This window comes from Pavona decussata, unplaced genomic scaffold, assembly GCF_977016875.1.
Source record: "Pavona decussata unplaced genomic scaffold, jaPavDecu1.1 SCAFFOLD_102, whole genome shotgun sequence".
Lineage (NCBI taxonomy): Eukaryota > Metazoa > Cnidaria > Anthozoa > Scleractinia > Agariciidae > Pavona > Pavona decussata.
In genome coordinates, this window is record NW_028145517.1 from 5,396,944 (window position 1) to 5,414,481 (window position 17,538).

Sequence of the window (17,538 nt, forward strand, 5' to 3'; positions counted from 1 at the left end):
ATTCATTTTAAAAAGAACAAGAAAAATGTGACATTTTTAAATATTAGATAAAGATGAAAACAGGTTCAGAAACGAATTTGCTGCATTAAAAGTTAGCAAAATTATAAAGAGAACTAATCCTGATATGCAAATTTTCAGAGAAATCTACATTTTTGGGGGAAAAAATTGCCGCTTGTTTCTCTACTCTTTCCTTTAGTTTCAATCAGATCTCTATGAAACTTGACATCTTGCTAAATTCGGCAAATTCATTTCTTAACTTGTCATATGCTCATGGCAAAATTACAATTAAAGCTGTCAGATCTTAGTAAAAAGATCTCAAAAATTAAGAAAATTTAAATTAATTGAATTGAAATCACAAAATATCAATATCCTTTGCTAAATTTTCATCCTAATACTCTACACTATGGATTTCGGTCTAATTTTCATCCTAATCCTATAGTAATACCCAATGGATTTTGGCCTAATTTTCATCCTAATACTATACACTATGGATTTTTGTCTAATTTTTATCCTAATACTATACACTATGGATTTTGGCCTAATTTTCATCCTAATCCTATACACTATGGGTTTGGGTCTAATTTTCATCTAATCCTATAAACTATGAATTTTACTCCAATTTTCATCCTAATACTGTACACTACGGATTTTGGTCTAATTTTTATCCAAATACTATACACTATGGATTTTGGTCTAATTTTCATCGTAGTCCAGTACACTATGGATTTTGGTCTAATTTTCATCCAAATACTATACACTATGGATTTTGGTCTAATTTTCATCCTAATACTATACGCTATGGATTTTGGTCTAATTTTCATCCAAATACTTTACACTATGGATTTTAGTCTAATTTTCATCCTAATACTATACACTATGGATTTTGGTGTAATTTCCATCCTAGTACTACAATACACTATGAATTTTGGTCTAATTTTCATCCTAATCCTATAAACTATGAATTTTAGTTCTGATTTTCATCCTAATGCTGTACACTTTGGATTTTGGTCTAATTTTCATCCAAATACTATACGCTATGAATTTTGGTCTAATTTTTTCGTAGTCCTATACGCTATGAATTTTGGTCTAATTTTTATCCTAGTCCTATACACTATGGATTTTGGTGTAATTTCCATCCCAATACTATACCCTATGGATTTTGGTCTAATTTTTATCCTAATGCTATACACTATGGATTTTGGTCTAATTTTCATTATAGTCCTATACACTATGGATTTTGGTCTAATTTTCATCCTAATACTATACACTATGGATTTTGGTCTAATTTTCATCCTAATACTATACACTATGAATTTTGGTCTAATTTTCATCCAAACACTATACACTATTGATTTTGGTGTAATTCTCATCCTAATCCTATAAACTAGAAATTTTACTCTAATTTTCATCCTAATACTGTACACTACGGATTTTGGTCTAATTTTCATCCAAATACTATACACTATGGATTTTGGTCTAATTTTCATCCTAATCCTATACACTACGGATTTTGGACTAATCTTCATCCTAATACCATATACTATAGATTTTGGTCTAATTTCCATCTTAATACTTTACACTATGGATTTTGGTCTAGTTTTCATCCTAATACTATACAATATGGATTTTGGTCTAATTTTCATCCTAATGCTATACACTATGGATTTTGGTCTAATTTTCATCCTAATACTATACACTATGAATTTTGGTCTAATTTTCATCCAAATACTATACACTATGGATTTTGGTCTAATTTTCATCCTAATCCTATACACTATGGATTTTGGCCCAATTTCTCATTCTATCACTTAACATTATGGATCTTGGCCTTATTTTTATCCTAATACTATAGACTGGATTTGTTGCCTAATTTTCATCCCAGTACTATACACTGTCAATTTTGGCTTAATTTTTGTGGTAATATTATACACTATGGATTGTGGCCTAATTTTCATCCTGTCTCTTAACACTAATTTTTGTGGTAATATTATACACTATGGATTGTGGTCTAATTTTCATCCTAATCCTATACAATATGGATTTTGGTCTAATTTTCATCCTAATGCTATACACTATGGATTTTGGTCTAATTTTCATCCTAATCCTATACACTATGGATTTTGATCTAAATTTCATTCAAGTCTTTTACACTATGAATTTTGGTCTAATTTCTATCCTAATACTATACACTATGGATTTGTTGCCTAATTTTCATCCCAGCACTGTACACTGTCAATTTTGGCCTAAGTTTTGTGCTAATATTATACCCTATGGATTTTGGCCTTATTTTCATCCTATCTCTTAACACTATGGATTTTGGCCTAATTTTATCCTTATACTATACAGTATGCAATTTTGAGGAATTCTGAACATAAAAGTATACTCTAATTTTTGGCGTAATTTTCATCCTAATGGTATACACTCTGGATTGTGACCTTATTTTCGTTCTAATTCTATACACTATGAATTTTTGGCCTACTTTTTATCATAATGCTATACACTATGGATTTTGGCCTAATTTTCATCCTAATACTAACATAGACTATGCCTTTTGGCATAATTTTAATCTTAATAGTATAGAGTATAGAGTTTGGCCTTACTTTCATGCTAGTACTATACACCATGGATTTTGGCCTAATTTAGAAAAAGCTATACACTATGGATTTTGGCCTAATGCCAGTTAACGTTTGTTCTGCTTATTGTAGTCATTATTCTCAAAATCGCATTCACTAATTATGACCTCTGAATTCCCAGTTTCAATTCCCCATTCTGTTTTGTTAGCATATATCTCACTGATACTGCAAAAGATGATTTAACCCTTTAGGCCCCGAAAGTGATGAGTATCTATTTTCCCCTTATAAAGTTACTAACTGATTAAACATGTAAGTGATGAGAATAAAGCAAATGATCACCAAAGATGAAATGTAATAATGTTTAAACAAATTCTCCCAACTAGAACCTTAAGAATTATGGAGAGCAGATGAAATTGCACTAGCGTTGTGTGAAGGCACTGCCGTTTAGGTCTTTGCTGCCCAAAAGTATGGTTTTTGAGCCGTTTTGGAATGTGGCATAATTATATTTCTCTTAACCCTTTAACCCCTAGTATCATAGAACAAAATTAATTTGCCTACCTTGTCCCATACTTTTCTTATAAAAAAGCAAGAAAATTCACCTTGGGTGATCATGTCCTTAACTCTCACAACCTTGGGGGTTGAATAAGCATTGATATTACAAGGAAAAATTTGATGCTGATCAATGTTAGGGCTTAAAGGCTTAAAACTAGAATGGATCGACTGTTTACCTCGAAAAGGTGTTTCCATCCAAGAAATGGAGTCAAGGACTGACACAATTACCAGGGACTAGCTCTAACTGTCTAAGAGATCTCCTGATCCTCCTTTAAAACAATCACCCCAAACTGCGCTCAACATCTCAGAGGTGGAAAGTGGCCACAAATGAATGTTGCCTTGTCTTGATGGATGACTAGAAAGTAGATATGAGATAGAGATTAGCACAAGATGTTAAAAAATATATAATTTGCATTTGTCAATCACCCAGGGCTGGTAAACTATGTTACTTTGGTTTATAAAGCAAACGATTTTGAGTATTAATGGTTCCTGGGAAAATAGTCATGAATGATCCAAGTTGGTGAAAAATGACCCTGCTACCACATCCCATCCTTTTCACAATCGCGCAAGCTCTCCACCTGGCACTATCAATGGACACCCAAAATTTTTGTGACTGTTTGTTGACCATGAAATATTACAAATATATAAGAAAAGTGTGCAGCACACTCATGGCGACTTTCAGAACAACTTTTTTAATATTTGTACAAACGCCATGAAACTTCAGGCCTCTTTCAGAAATTTATCTGGCAAAAGTTTGATGTGGTCGGTTAGTGTTCAAGGACTGATGTTACCACGGCAACCAATTCCAGTCTTTATGATTATTATTTTATTTTTATGATCATGACATGATACCACGCCATATGACATCATCACTTCCTGTTGTGGACCTCAAAGGAAACATCTCCTTGGCAAGCGTCTATAATGTTGCAAATTAACAAAGTTATGGAGGGGGGAAAAATCCTCCGGTCCCCGGTCGGAGAAGACAAAAAATAAGCCCAGTCTAGATAGTGCACAAATGAATATTGCAAAGCTCTGGTTTTACCTCTTGTATCAATAATTAATAGTAATTAAGGACAGTGCCTACTAATATGGAAGTATTTTTGCACAGTTTATGACTATGCGGGAAAAGCAGACCTTAGCAAGGGCTATTGGAATCCTAAAAGACAATTTGGGATAACCACACATTTTTAAGAGACAATTAACCAACAATTACAAAAAGCGCCAAAATACATTTTTTCCCAAATTGAAGCTGAAAACCCTAGCCAAGATCTGCTTTTTCTGCGTAGTTATAAACCATGCAAAATATCCAGTATGTTTTAGCAGGCACTGCCGTAAAGAAACCTGACTTTCTCGGACTATCACAAGATGCACAGAATGTACGCACAGTACCACCATCCTTAAGACGTTTTGGCAAGTGTGTATTGATTTTTATTGATTCATTGGATCAATCCATATTTGAATCATTCATTATTGGTTGATTTTGGCCCTCATCCAAGCGTATAAAATCTCAAACTTGTGACTAGCATGCGAACTTTAAATAAGTTGGTGTAATGGTGTATACTGGACTATGAGGAAAACTGCTTTAAAATGGTGTGGCACATGCGACAAAAAGTAGTAAGCTTAACACAGCAGTGTCATTAGACAAGTTAAGCCATCAAGCAGGAACTGGAGGTACCTTATTCTCACTTATTTTCGCGCATACTTAATTTCGCTAGTTTTAATTTTTATCATTGCAAGAAAAAATATAGGAAAAGTGAACTAAATTTCGCAATTTTGTCAGTGTTTTATTTTTTTTAAATCCTGAGCTGAGGGCACTTGTCACAAAGAATAAGGACACACTGGAAAGATACAAAGGTCTGGTTCAATCTAACTACAAGGAGCCTACAAATGGAAACTTTGATGACTGTACTAAAGGGGTTTTGGCCAAATTACAAGCAGAAGAAAACAGTGAATAGGAGGAAGAGTGCTAGTCGTAAACAGGACCGAAAAAGATTTTTTCAAGGACAGATAGTTACAGTACTGTTTTAATTCAGAGCAATTCACCACAAGACCTGATTAACTTGGAACATTTAAAATTGTTATTGTTTTGTTATATTTATGTTTTTTTGCGAGTATTATTTTTCACAATTTTTGAATTTTTTTAGTAAGAAGAAGGTAACATTAAAGTGGGTGAAAATATTTTCAACTGAACACCTCAACACAAGAGAACCAGAGCAATGATTAAACTACTCAAGGCAGCCAGGTATAATCATTTTCACACACCCTCTTTCTCCTCGCCAGGAACCTGGAACAGGTTTGTAATGAACTCACCTCTCACTACAAGTGTTGATGGATCACTGATTTACAGCAGTTTGTATCTTGGTTTCTCTTCTCCACCAGCCATCTCTGCAACTCCCTAGACAAAAAAAATGCAAAAAGCTTTAGAAAACCTTTCTTATCCCAGACCATCAAAATGCTTTGCCACCAGAAATAAATATGAAGAATCTGTACATTTAAAATAGACAATCTTGTCCACCCCCCCCCCCCCCAAAAAAAAAAGAGAGATATCCTTAAACTCTGAATACCTGTATAAAACCTTGGGTTTGCATTCATTCAAAAGATCCTCCATTTGAAAAAAAGTGATATTGAAGATAGCAATTCATTCTACATATATATATTTTTGGGAGGGGGAGTGGGGGTCTTATTGTTGAGATGGTCTTGCTTTTGGGGAATTAAATGATTTTGGCTTTACAATAAATCCCAGAGGCAGTCACAGTCAGGCGAGTCCATTATGTGCTCTCAATTATATAACCTTCGTGTCAATCGATTAAATGTGTTGTGTTACTTTATAATCCAGTCTGATTTATGGCTCAACAACATTACCAACACAGCTATGACTTCAACAGTTCATGGGCTTATGTTTGGGAGTGTTACCTTTATAACTGGAGGGATGCTTGCATCCAATTTTGCCAGGGGTTGGGGGGGGGGGGGGGGAAGTGGGGTAAAAAGTTTCACACGGGCTTACATCCAGATTTTTTGGTATGTTATGTGGTTGACTGGCCCAATACCTACATGTTTATCTACTTTGCATGCCACAATAATAATATTACAAAAGAATATTCACAAAGTATAGTATGCTGCATTCATGTACCTCAAAGAACAGTTTCTTGTGTAAGTAGTCAGTTTTCCAGTGAAGAGTTCCTCAGATGCACAATAACTGTCACAATCCAGCTGAGACAAAAATGATGCAGCAGTCGCCTCAGCCTGCAGAAAATTTTACTCAGTCAGAGCTGTCATTATCAGCCGGCAATGAGCCATTTAAGGCTGGCAATTATGTTTAAGCCTTTAAAGCCAATATCGACATGTATATTCTCCTCACTGTCCTCCATATATTTCTTATGTTGAGAGTTGAGAGATTTTGTCTAAAAATCAAGGCATTTTGTCTTTGATACTGAGAAATAAGACTTAAGCTTACCTGAGACAATTAGGCCTATAGGGAAGTGGTCAAATATACTCAAACTGGACCCACCAACCCATAAAACAGATGGTGGTCTCTGCCTGCATCTCCCTTCCTCAACCTCAAAAGATGATGTCTTTACTGCATAGCCACCCCTCTATCCAGCAGTAAAACATGACAATGAGATTCAAACCTCAATTTTCTGTTTATCAAGCAATGATGACCCTTGCTAGCTGTATATTTCTGTGCAAACTCAAATTTTAAAGTCAATAAAAATTTTGTTGGTAATATTCATGAGACGGGTAGTACCTTCGACAACACCCCCAACCCCCTACCCCCACCCCTACCCCAGACAAGGTGGGTCCTCTTCGAACAAATTTGTAATGACCAGTTCTCTGAATTAACTTTTCTTGAAATGAAGGTAAGACCAGAAACGAAAAAATGAACCAACCTGCTTAACTCCTCCAGTGAAAGAACATTCGTTTCATGGATATTTTCGCCAAACCACTCCAAGAAAGCAACGAACGAACCACTTGAAATTGTCCCCTTCAAACTCATTCGCTTTGGGATAGCCAATTCGGGCTAATGCCCTCAGAATCCTCTTCCCCCGACTCATTCTATCCGGAATTATCTCTTACAAAAAGAGAACATGTTAAAAATGTCTCAGTTTCGTTGGATTCGTATCATCTTGTTGTATGAGCTCCATTTTGGGTTTCCCGCGGTCTTCCCGCGTTGCTCTATTGCACATGACAGCTTGTGGTCACCAAGCCTCCCGGTTTGTTGTCCAGTTTTCGTGAAAATTTTCCCCCGCGGTGGGTGGAGGGTACTTAGCAAAGGCTCCGCCCCGAAGTCCAGACCGTTATCCCTTTATATACCAAGAGAGGTTTAACATGTACATTGACTAATTTGTCCAGTATTTTCACCTTCGTCGGAATCTGCTCGTTGTTTTTGATCATTTATCTCCAGATTTGAGATGTAAACTTAGGAATCCGAATACCCAGTGATATGAGCACGCCATGAATTCAGAATGCTTTGAATCCGAAACTTTTTTGACTTGGGGAAGTTTTCTTCTAGTTCAACTAAGCTTAAGAGAGTTCACAGCAAGGTAGCGACATTGGTTGTAGTCTTTCTGTGATGTGTCTAAACTGTTAACCTATTAGGTTGATTGTAAGAACACCAAGACAACAACGAGAACTTGTTTGTACGTTTGGGGCTTGGAGGTACCCCCATATATAAGCTATATGGGAATATGTCGCTGTGATGGGTATGGTTTTCAAGACGTTTAGTCAGGGATAGAGTATAGGCTTCCTGGGAATTGAGTCTTAAGAAAACGAGTTTCATTTGTTGTACACGTAGAAGATTTTGTTTTGCCTGAACTGTGATGATGATGACCGAGTTTCTGGAAAGTAGCGAGTCTGGGATAGAGTAGTCTCAGCGCGGCACACCTTCACCCAAACATTTTTAGGGTACCCCCAGGTTTGTACGCAACATTACTGATTAGCTTTATTAGGTTACAGGAATATTGCTGTGTGAAATGACCATGCATAATATACGGGACTATGAGACAGGGTAGCCGTACTTAGAAGAATAATTACGCCAACACAGAAAGAATACACTCCTAATTCAGATTGGAGTCGAGATTGCAGGGGACAACGTTGATTCAATGAACCAATGGATCTTGGGACGCGTATAGGTCTGGCATCCCCTGCAGATTTTGCAGGGGCGAATGACATCATCACCGACTTGGTAAAGGATCGACTGTATTGCCTGTATTCGGGATCTCTCTCCTTTGCAAGTTGGTGATGATGTCATCCGCCCTTGCAAAATCTGCGGGGGATGCCAGATACGCGTCCCAGGATCCATTCATTCAATCAACGTTGTCCCATACAATCTCGACTCCAATCTGTATCAGGAGTGCGTTGTTTTTACAACACACAGAAAGACTATAAGCGTACCAGCGTACCTAGGAGGGAATTCCTGCTGCCGAGACCTCAATCCCCATACCTATTTGGGAAAAAAATATCAAATATTGTACTTCTAATTAGTTTTATTGAGATTCTTCTCATAAATTGACGGCTTGATAATTAGTAGTAAGTTAATAGTTCTCTTTTAAAGTTAAATCATAGTAAAGTGTCCCCAGTACAGTTTGATAGTAATTGATAATATAGTATTCTTCCCATGCCGCCCTCCACGGCAGATGGTGGGGGTTGTTGAGGTATTTTAGGACTGGGAACGAGTTCTCTATTTTTTATTATACCACAATTCCGCGGGAAATCCGTATCTCAAAATGGCTGATTTTATAGCCTTCAAAGGTGATGTTTTGCGCCTCTCCGTTGGAAATACGGGAACAAATGGAGAGCAATACATCGCATTGCAAGTCTACAACTTTTCCAAGTCGAGCAGATCTTTCCAAAGATTCACGGATAAAGTGTTATCGCTCGACAGTTCAAGTTCTCCAGGTCTCGAATTTGTGTCCGTGAAATGTTTGTTGAATACGACCTCGGGGCTACATCAGCTGTGTTTGTTGCTTCGTCAGATTCCTAAACATCGCGCCAGAAGAGAGGAATTCAATGTTTTTGTTTTAGAAGACTACGATTCAGTGTCATTGCTGGGTAGCTTTGAGGTTAATCACAGTGAAACTGCACATGTTGAACTTCACCTGTTTGATGGACCTTCGGTCTGTTGGACGTTAGAGGGCAGTGTTTACTGGGCACGATACGACTCTACGCTTGATAAATTTACAGTGGATTCTTTAGCGGTTGATGATTCAATGAATGAGCAGCTAGGAGTAGAATTTAACCTTTTTTGGTGTGGGTTAATACGTGGTGAAATGGTTGCCATGGGAGCAAAGCTAGAACTGTCAGGTGATGATGCACCCTTACAGACAAGATGGACATGTGTCAGTCATTCTCGCAGTGATATTCAAGAGATTCCATTGGTGCCAAATGTGTATGTTTCCATAGCAACTTGCTGCTTTGTAAGGGAAACTTTTCAGGAAGTGGGGTTTGGATTTTCTGATTCTGGTTATGAAGAACTTGAGGTATTTCTAACAACAAATCGTGGACAGCTCTTGGAATTTGCAAGTGGACGCCTAAAAAACTGTTGGCAGCTGCCGTTCAATGATCCTTGCAGAATTTGGATATTGGAGGTGATGTTCTATTTACATACATACATACATACATACATACATTTTTAGGTGGGACTAGATATCATAAAAACATAGTTGCCAGCCATTGTTATCAGGATCCTGAATACAGTAATAGCCCGGGTATAAGAACCTGAATTTTTCAATTTAGCCTAAATAGGTTCTTATATAAATGGTACTTAAAGCAAATTTAGGCTACCAAGGTTCTTAAAATAGGTTCTTATATTTTCATATGAATTTCATCTGAATATAGTGTATATATTATAAATATCATCTCATAATACAGTATAATGGCAAACACAATAGACATACAACATGGTACTTAAGCTTGAAAGAAAAAAAAAAGTTATGTCAAGTTACTTTTAAATAGATGATGATCTTAATTCAGCAGTTTCTACCTATACACTTTCACAGCAACCCCACTGATAAGAACCTAACTTAAAATTTTAGCCTAAATAAGTTCTTATGTGGAGGGGGCTTAAAATGAAAATTTTAGCCTAACAGGTTCTTAAAACCCAGGTTCTTATACACGGGCTATTACTGTAGTGGAAGTCAAGTTTTAAGTAGGGGTGAGATGAAACTAGTCTGTGATTAGGATATTTACCGTTATTTATCATTGTTCCATATTGATGTTGATATTAGTTGCCTGAGGTTGCTGTCCCCTACCTAATTAAGAGGCATGTGGTTGCAAGTCAAAAGTTTTGACAACTTCCGTCAAAGTTAACAGGGCCCCATTTTGTGTGGGTGGCTAAGAGGTATCGATTCTGACAAATCAGTTACCTTACCCTTTTAAGTGTTTTCTGCCTTATTGCCCTACAAAGTCCAAGATTCTGATGGGGGTACTATGAGCGGTGGCAAGAGAAATACCCCCCCCCCCCCCCTTTCCAGGCCTACTCACCTCCTCCCCATTCCCCAATTTTAAGAGTTTTCCTCTGTCAGTAACCCATGGGCTGATTGATAGTCAGGGCAAGCAAAAGTTGAAGTGAACAGAAAAAGCAATGACAAAGATGTCAAAGAGAAAATTGTATCCACAACAAAGTAAAATAGTAGCTTTTCCTTATTTCAGCCAGAGCCTGGTGAAGTCAGAGTTATGGTAGCATCACAGACAAAGAATGTCTGTGCAGTGAATTGCAAGAACAAGAAGGTGAGAGTAAAACCTTTCAGTCGTGACTTCAACCCGTCAGCACATTGTATATTGCACTTACCTCTTGTAGCTATGGGTATTACTACTCCCCCATGAATGGAATACTTGTCCATCACTCCATCACAGGATAACTACTCCCTCAGGATTGGATGTTTGTCCATCACAGGATACCCACTCCCTCAGGATTGGATGCTTGTTCATCCCAGGGTATCCACTCCTTCAGGATTGAACCTTATACCCACTCCCTCATGATTGGATGTTTGTCCATCACAGGATACCCAAACATGAAGTGACTAGGTGTATTACCTCTACCTCCTGGGTAGATGGTTGTCCATCACAGGATACTCACCATGAAGTGTTCAGGAGTATTAATCCCTACTCCTGAATGGGATGGTTTCCCTTACAGGATACCCAGCGTGAAGTGGGATGCTTGTTCATTCCAGGATTTCTGCCAGCATTTTCATAGGTTTCCATACCAGGAGAAATATTTCCTGGTATAGGATCAACGGCCAACTGTCAACAGATATTTTTGCACTCTTGTGATGTAGTGTTAACACCATCATACCATTTTAGCATCTAATTGATTTGTGTTTGGTTCAGGTGATAAAAGAGTGGCGGGAGATTGAGATCCTTCTCATAGATGACTTTCTAGAAAAAGGAAATGAACAAGTTCTATTCCTTCCACAGAGTCTCAACATGTCTGAAGGTAAGCTTCTAGGGTTTAGTTTGTTTTTGTGACCACCATTATTTCATTATATTTTTGACTCTAATGTTACTTTTATTTTTCCCTTTCCAGGTGAAGAGTTATCCAACTTTTCTCTCATAGATGTAAGGAAAGGGATGTCTTCCATCGAGTGCAATGAGGTTAGGTTCGTTGCAGCTGCATGCTACAAAACACAGGTCACTAAATGCTGTCAATACATCAAATAATAATTATCGAAGCTAACTAAACTGTCTCCCAATGCTTAACACTCTCCCAAGAGAGGTTTGGGTGTGCTGATAGGGCAAGAAGAATTTTCTATTCTATTAATTTTCATAACTTTATCACTTTGACTATGTTCTTTGTTTCATCTTTTGTAGGAATTTTCCTGTTCACAGTCTCAGCCAGTGACAGATTCATTGCAGAAAACAGCGCAGGCTCTCAGGACAAGACTGCAGGTCAGGTGGAATTCCCAGGTCCCAGTTGTTCAAAGTCCGATTTAGCTAATCTGGATTAATGTGAACTCAGACTCAAGTTTAATTGCTAATCAATAGAGATTCTTCTGAAAGAGTTTTTGTCCCTCAGTTTTGACTTGACACGTTTTGTTTACTATATATAAGCTTAAAATTAGCTTTTCATATATCATTAATTTTTTGAGCAAGATCAAAACCTCATTTACCTTTTAATTTTGGATTAGCATTAATCAACTTTCAAACAACTGGGCCCATATTCCCAAATTGGTATAAATAATTCAAAAGGCCCATCTGTAGAGCTTGTGTCTTATTTTAGCTCATCAGGGTGTTTTGACTTCGAATCAGAGCTTGGCTTGTGCCATTTATAATAATATTATTGTCACATGTGTTGATCGGTGAGTTTTTTATTATCACAATGCTCAGTATGCCACCCCTCCTCCTTCATACACATAAAATGCAATGTCATTTCCCATCACCTTTTTTCAGAAACCTTTGTATCTTTTATTGCACTGTTATGTGATTCTTGACTATTTCATGTGAAATGTAACTGTTTAGGCAAAAGCAGCCACTTTATATGAAGCAAAGTTGGAGTGTCATGAGAAACAGAAAATGATGGAGCACTGCTGCAAAGTGGTGAAGAATGTCACGTCTTCCTGTGGCCCACAGAGTGAAGAGAAAGGAGAAAAGGTACATTTTGAGACGGCAAAATGATTGAAAACATTCTCAATATCTCACACACTCATGGGAAATGACAAGTGCTGATAGCTTGTTACAAACGACAGTATGTAACATTATTAAAAGGAAAACATGTTGTTGTATTTGAAGAGCTTCAACTACTGTATTTTTAAGGGAACATAGCATGTCAACAGTTCAAAATAATGTTTTAACAGTTATTTAGATGAAGTGTAACACAGTTCAGTCTTTCAAGTATAAAAAATAGATGTGCTGTTCCAGAAAATATAAACACTCTCCTATTGAAGAGTTTTTGGTTTGGTCCCCTCCACCCCCGCAATCCAAAAAGTACTCTTAATATAGCTTCATACTTTTGTTTAAAAAATTTGCCTTTTAAGAGCCCCCTCCCCCTCAGAATTTACAGTTAACTTCTATGGGGGATGGGTGTGGTTATTTTCTGGAACTTCCAAATTCATCCAAAGATGTTGTCTGAGGCTACTTTTTTTAGTAATTTTTATAGAATCTCATTATGGCATCATTTGACTACATATACCAGAATCCTTGGGGTTTTTTTACTCATGCTAATTAGAGCTATTGGTCTTTGCTCTCCAAACTTGAATTTGAAAAGGAAAACAAAATAATTCTGGTAATAGTAGCCTGATGGTACCATTGTGAAAATTGGCCTATTGTGATTGCAGTTTACACATTGGAAGAGGTTAAAGATTTGTGAAGTGTTACAGAAATTCATCTTTCTTACATTTTAGTACCCAGGTCTCTTCTGTCTCCTCGAGGGTGCTATTGATGAAGGTAAGCTAATGTACAGTAACTGTTGTATGGATGCAATGCGACATAGGCACATGTAATTGCACATATAATTTACATTATTACTGTTAGAAATAACACAATAAGCAGTTTATAGAACTAGACATAAGTTGAACTACATTGTATTTTACCTGGATCATGGTGTATGGCTATTATTGTTATTATTAAAATGATGATGATGATGATGATGATGATGATGATGATGATGATGATGATGATGATGATGATGATGATGATGATGATTATTATTATTATTATTATTATTATTATCATTATTATTATTATTATTATTCATAGGTTATTTTCCACTGATTTTTTTTTGTAGGTGAACAACAGGCTCCTTTAAGTAAAGTACTGGGTTCAGCCTTAACTGTCAAAGGAATATGGCAATGCATTGTGTATGACCAGTGGATTGTTGGTATTGACGTGGAGAACACCAGTGAAAGGTAACATATAGTCAAGCATAGATGTGTCTGTTTCTCTTTTGGTAACAACCCCATTGCACTGTACGGAAGAATCCAGGAGCCACCATTGACCAGCCAGGCCCCAGACAGTAAACTGTTCACGTAGCTGGTAATCCAACCATCAGTCCCCATGCAAAGTCCTCTAGGCATCTGCAGTCATACTGTGTTAACAGTGAAGAAGGGGGAGGGGAGGGGAGGGAGAGCAGAAAGACAACAACAAATGGACAAACAGTGCGCCAGAAATTGCAAAGAGTATGCTGCAAAAAACTGCCACACTCGATCAAACACACTATCAGGGAGTGCGCTGTCTGAGCATGTGTTTACATACTGATATCACTGACCACAAGACACAGATAAAGCTGATATTTGTTTCTGACTTGTTAAATTGCATTAAACTCTTTAGTAGTTGATTGACTTGACTAAGGGTGGGAATAGTGACACCTCTTATACTGGACTTTCCTGTTTAACTTTAAACCCTACTCTGTGAACATTTCAGTGCTGTGTCTGACCTTAAGCTTGGGCTTGTAAGCTGCCGACCTGAGGGCATATCATATTCATCGAAGATGGTGTTTAGCGCTGACAACAGCCGTCAACTCAAACAACCTGGAGTCTCTAGGAGTTCAGAGACTGATGATTACATGAAGTCACCTTTTATGAAGAAATCAAGAGTGGATAATTCAAATTCAGCTGTCCATCAAAAGCTGTTTCCAGGCAACCAAACAAGATTGACAGCAGTCTCCTCTTTACCAAGATTTACCTACTCAGACAGTTGTTCCTTGTCAGTTGTAGTCACATGGACCAGTTATTGTGTTGATGGAACCTTTGATCAGCATTCCATGCACTGTGGACATGTGACACTGGACACCGAGCAGATTGTGAATGGCAGTCTAAAACTGAATAGTCGTTTGGATCACAAGTCGGTAGAGCAAGATATTGTATCACTAAGATCAGTGTCTATCACAACTGAGGTAAAAGAAATATATTACATATGAGAATGAAGAAGATATTGTAATGTCTCCCAGCCAGGGGAGGGGGGAGGCTGGGGTACTCAAGTCTTACACAAGCTGGCTCTGCTCAGAGCAGAGATTCAGTTCTTTCACGGTTTTATACTACCAATATTGTAGCTCTTCCTCATACCTCAGCAATATACCAGACAGAAGAATATTCCCTGAGCTGTTGCTACAATGTGACTATTCACACAGCAGCAAATACAAATTATCACAATCTTGTAATTTTCTGCCAGGAATTTTTGCTCTCCCCTTTGTAATATAGTTTACTTAGATTTAAATTTTCACTTCCCTTTGTTATACTGTGTGGGTGAAAAAGGCAGCTTCAGCCAGAGCCTTGCCAAAAGCTACTTTTTGGAGACTACCCCTGGGTCTCCTTGGGCATCACAGTGTGGTGGAGTAGTGCTTGATGCATTGACCTTTTAACTGGGGGTGCATTTTTTGGGAGAATCCAAAAACGGATTTGTGATCTCAGATCATTCGGATCATGGTGCATCAAAGGAACCAACAAATCCACCCTGGACAAGGATTCGTCAGTTCCTTTGATGCGCCATGATCCGAATGATCTGAGATCACAAATCCGTTTTTGGATTCTCCCAAAAAAAAGCGCGCCCTGGAAATCAGAGGATGGGGGGTTTGATGACCAGTCTCCCTACTGAAATGATGTTCCTTAAAGACAATTTGGGTATGAGCCAAAAGAAAAAAATGCTGGGGTAAAGATGCCATATGGAAACTAACAATACTCCTAGTTGTTTTGTGCCGCGGGAACCAGGTTAAACTCTGGCCATGTGGAGGCTGAAGGCTGCACTTCTGAAACAATAATTGTATGGCTTTTCGACTTGATTTTCAATCATGTAATAGAACTTTTTTGTGGTTTTCTCTCTATAGCTTGCATTGCAGAGCTGTTTTTCAAGAGCTCACCAAATAATCTCACTTGTGAAGAGTTCAGTGAGAGATGTTCCGGTACTGCAGACAGGACATGGGGACATTTTTGGTCATCTTCTCCCAATGCTTCATGATAATGGCCCTCTCGCTGGTGCTGGGATTGTTCTGAAAGATGACTTGGAAAAAGGACATTGTCACCTGACCCTTGTAACTAGGTAATATTTGTAAGTGTTCTTGTGCTCCTGACATATATCATGGTTTAACTGCAATCTTAGACAATAAAAATGAAATTAACCCCCCTCCCCACAAGATCAATGATGAATTTGCGCATAGGCAAACCGTGCCATTTTTCCATAATTGAAATGGGTGGTCTTAATTTTTTATTTGAATTGTCCAAGATAGTAGCAAGTGAGGTATTAGAGCTTTTACATTATTTTGTCTATTGGTTAGTTTTAGGTCATGGCTTCTGTGGTTAAATAAAGGGTGCATCGTTTTAGGACATAATTTTTTATTCCAGATATTCCAAAATCAGAATATCTCGAAATATTAAATATATTCCTCTTCTAAAACCCGATTCTTTTACTTTAGCCATTTGGATATTTTTCAGTACCAGACAACAGATACAACATTGTCTATTTTAGCCTAGAACAGGCTTCCCGGGCACGCTCAAATGGTGGAAGGGGAGAGTATTCCTTTTTTCAGAATATACAGAGTTTGTCACCACAGCCGGTGATACCACAAGCTATGGAAATGATTTCAAAATCTCACCACACTGGTTTCTTTGCAGAAACAAGAACCAAGTGTTCCTACTGCTGCACAAACTTCGACAAGTTTTACCAAATGACATCAGAATTCTTGCTGATCCTGCTGTTGATTTGTCAGGCATTAAGGATGGATTATGTGCTCTGAATAATGAAGCTACAAACTTGGAGCAAAATTTGCACAAATTGATGGAAAAAGCCAGCAGAGGTCATGCTGGTTTTTACCCTGGTGAAGAAAGTGGGCATGAGCACAAGACTGGTGGTGTTAAAGCTCTTAGAGAAGGATTTGAGCGAAAAAGAGAACGAGAGGCAATGGCAAGAGAAGAAATCTCAAGTGAACAAGGGGACTTAGCAAGGTTGTGGAGTGATTCTCTTCAGGATCAAATGTCAACTGACATAACTATAGCCAAGACCTAACATTACTATTGAAGTCTCTTAACATGCTATTTAAAAAACTGTTTATCCAGTTACACAACAGTAACAAATGAATTTACTAATCCTGAATGATTGTAAAGTTAGTAATATTAAATTTGGAATTAAAATTCAGCTTAAATTGCAAACTGTCAAGCCTTGGTTTTCTTTGACTTCAATAGCTGTTCTTGCAGTAATAAAATAAGATGGACATTGCCAGGATGCCAATTAAAGACCTATGCATAATCACTCTTTTCGCTAGTGACTTATATGTTACCTGCATTTGTTTGTTTCACCCTAAATCCAATCAACTGGAAATCCCAACAACAAAAACAAAACCCCACCATTATTTAACAATTATTCCACGAGCGCATGTTGGATATGAGAGGAAAGATATCCAATGAGGTTATAATCTTCTCATGTACAACAAATGCGAATGGAATAATTGTTTTTATTAACAACTAAAAAAATCGCTAAATCTTGCTGATTTAGT

General features: G+C 37.5%; 1 protein-coding gene and 1 long non-coding RNA gene across 3 annotated transcripts; one reads left to right on the top strand and one right to left on the bottom strand.

Moving 5' to 3' along the window:
* Positions 1-1,157: 1,157 nt before the first annotated feature.
* Positions 1,158-7,820, bottom strand: LOC146471835 (uncharacterized). Of its 2 annotated transcripts, none has more exons than XR_014866715.1 (5): positions 7,013-7,820; positions 6,256-6,368; positions 5,436-5,520; positions 1,398-3,480; positions 1,158-1,242 (listed from the first exon to the last, which is right to left on the bottom strand). It is a non-coding gene; the product is annotated as an uncharacterized LOC146471835 (long non-coding RNA). The 2 variants fall into 2 exon arrangements; XR_014866714.1 differs by having other exon boundaries at positions 1,165-1,281.
* A 968-nt stretch (positions 7,821-8,788) lies between these two features.
* LOC146471836 (uncharacterized) lies at positions 8,789-17,502 on the top strand. Its single transcript, XM_085120404.1, has 11 exons — positions 8,789-9,709; positions 10,773-10,850; positions 11,451-11,556; positions 11,647-11,714; positions 11,931-12,008; positions 12,579-12,710; positions 13,460-13,502; positions 13,843-13,963; positions 14,478-14,949; positions 15,877-16,088; positions 16,661-17,502. The coding sequence occupies exons 1-11, from the start codon at positions 8,849-8,851 to the stop codon at positions 17,049-17,051; spliced, it is 2,562 nt and encodes an 853-aa protein (XP_084976530.1). The 5' UTR covers positions 8,789-8,848; the 3' UTR covers positions 17,052-17,502.
* The last annotated feature ends 36 nt before the right edge of the window (positions 17,503-17,538 follow it).

Bases quoted from the DNA above. Each gene is read 5' to 3' on its own strand.
- LOC146471836 (XM_085120404.1), top strand. From the start codon at position 8,849: ATGGCTGATTTTATAGCCTTCAAAGGTGATGTTTTGCGCCTCTCCGTT. The intron at 13,503-13,842 runs GTAAGCTAATGT...TTTTTTTTGTAG, and splicing joins CGAGGGTGCTATTGATGAAG to GTGAACAACAGGCTCCTTTA. The intron at 13,964-14,477 runs GTAACATATAGT...TGAACATTTCAG, and splicing joins GTGGAGAACACCAGTGAAAG to TGCTGTGTCTGACCTTAAGC.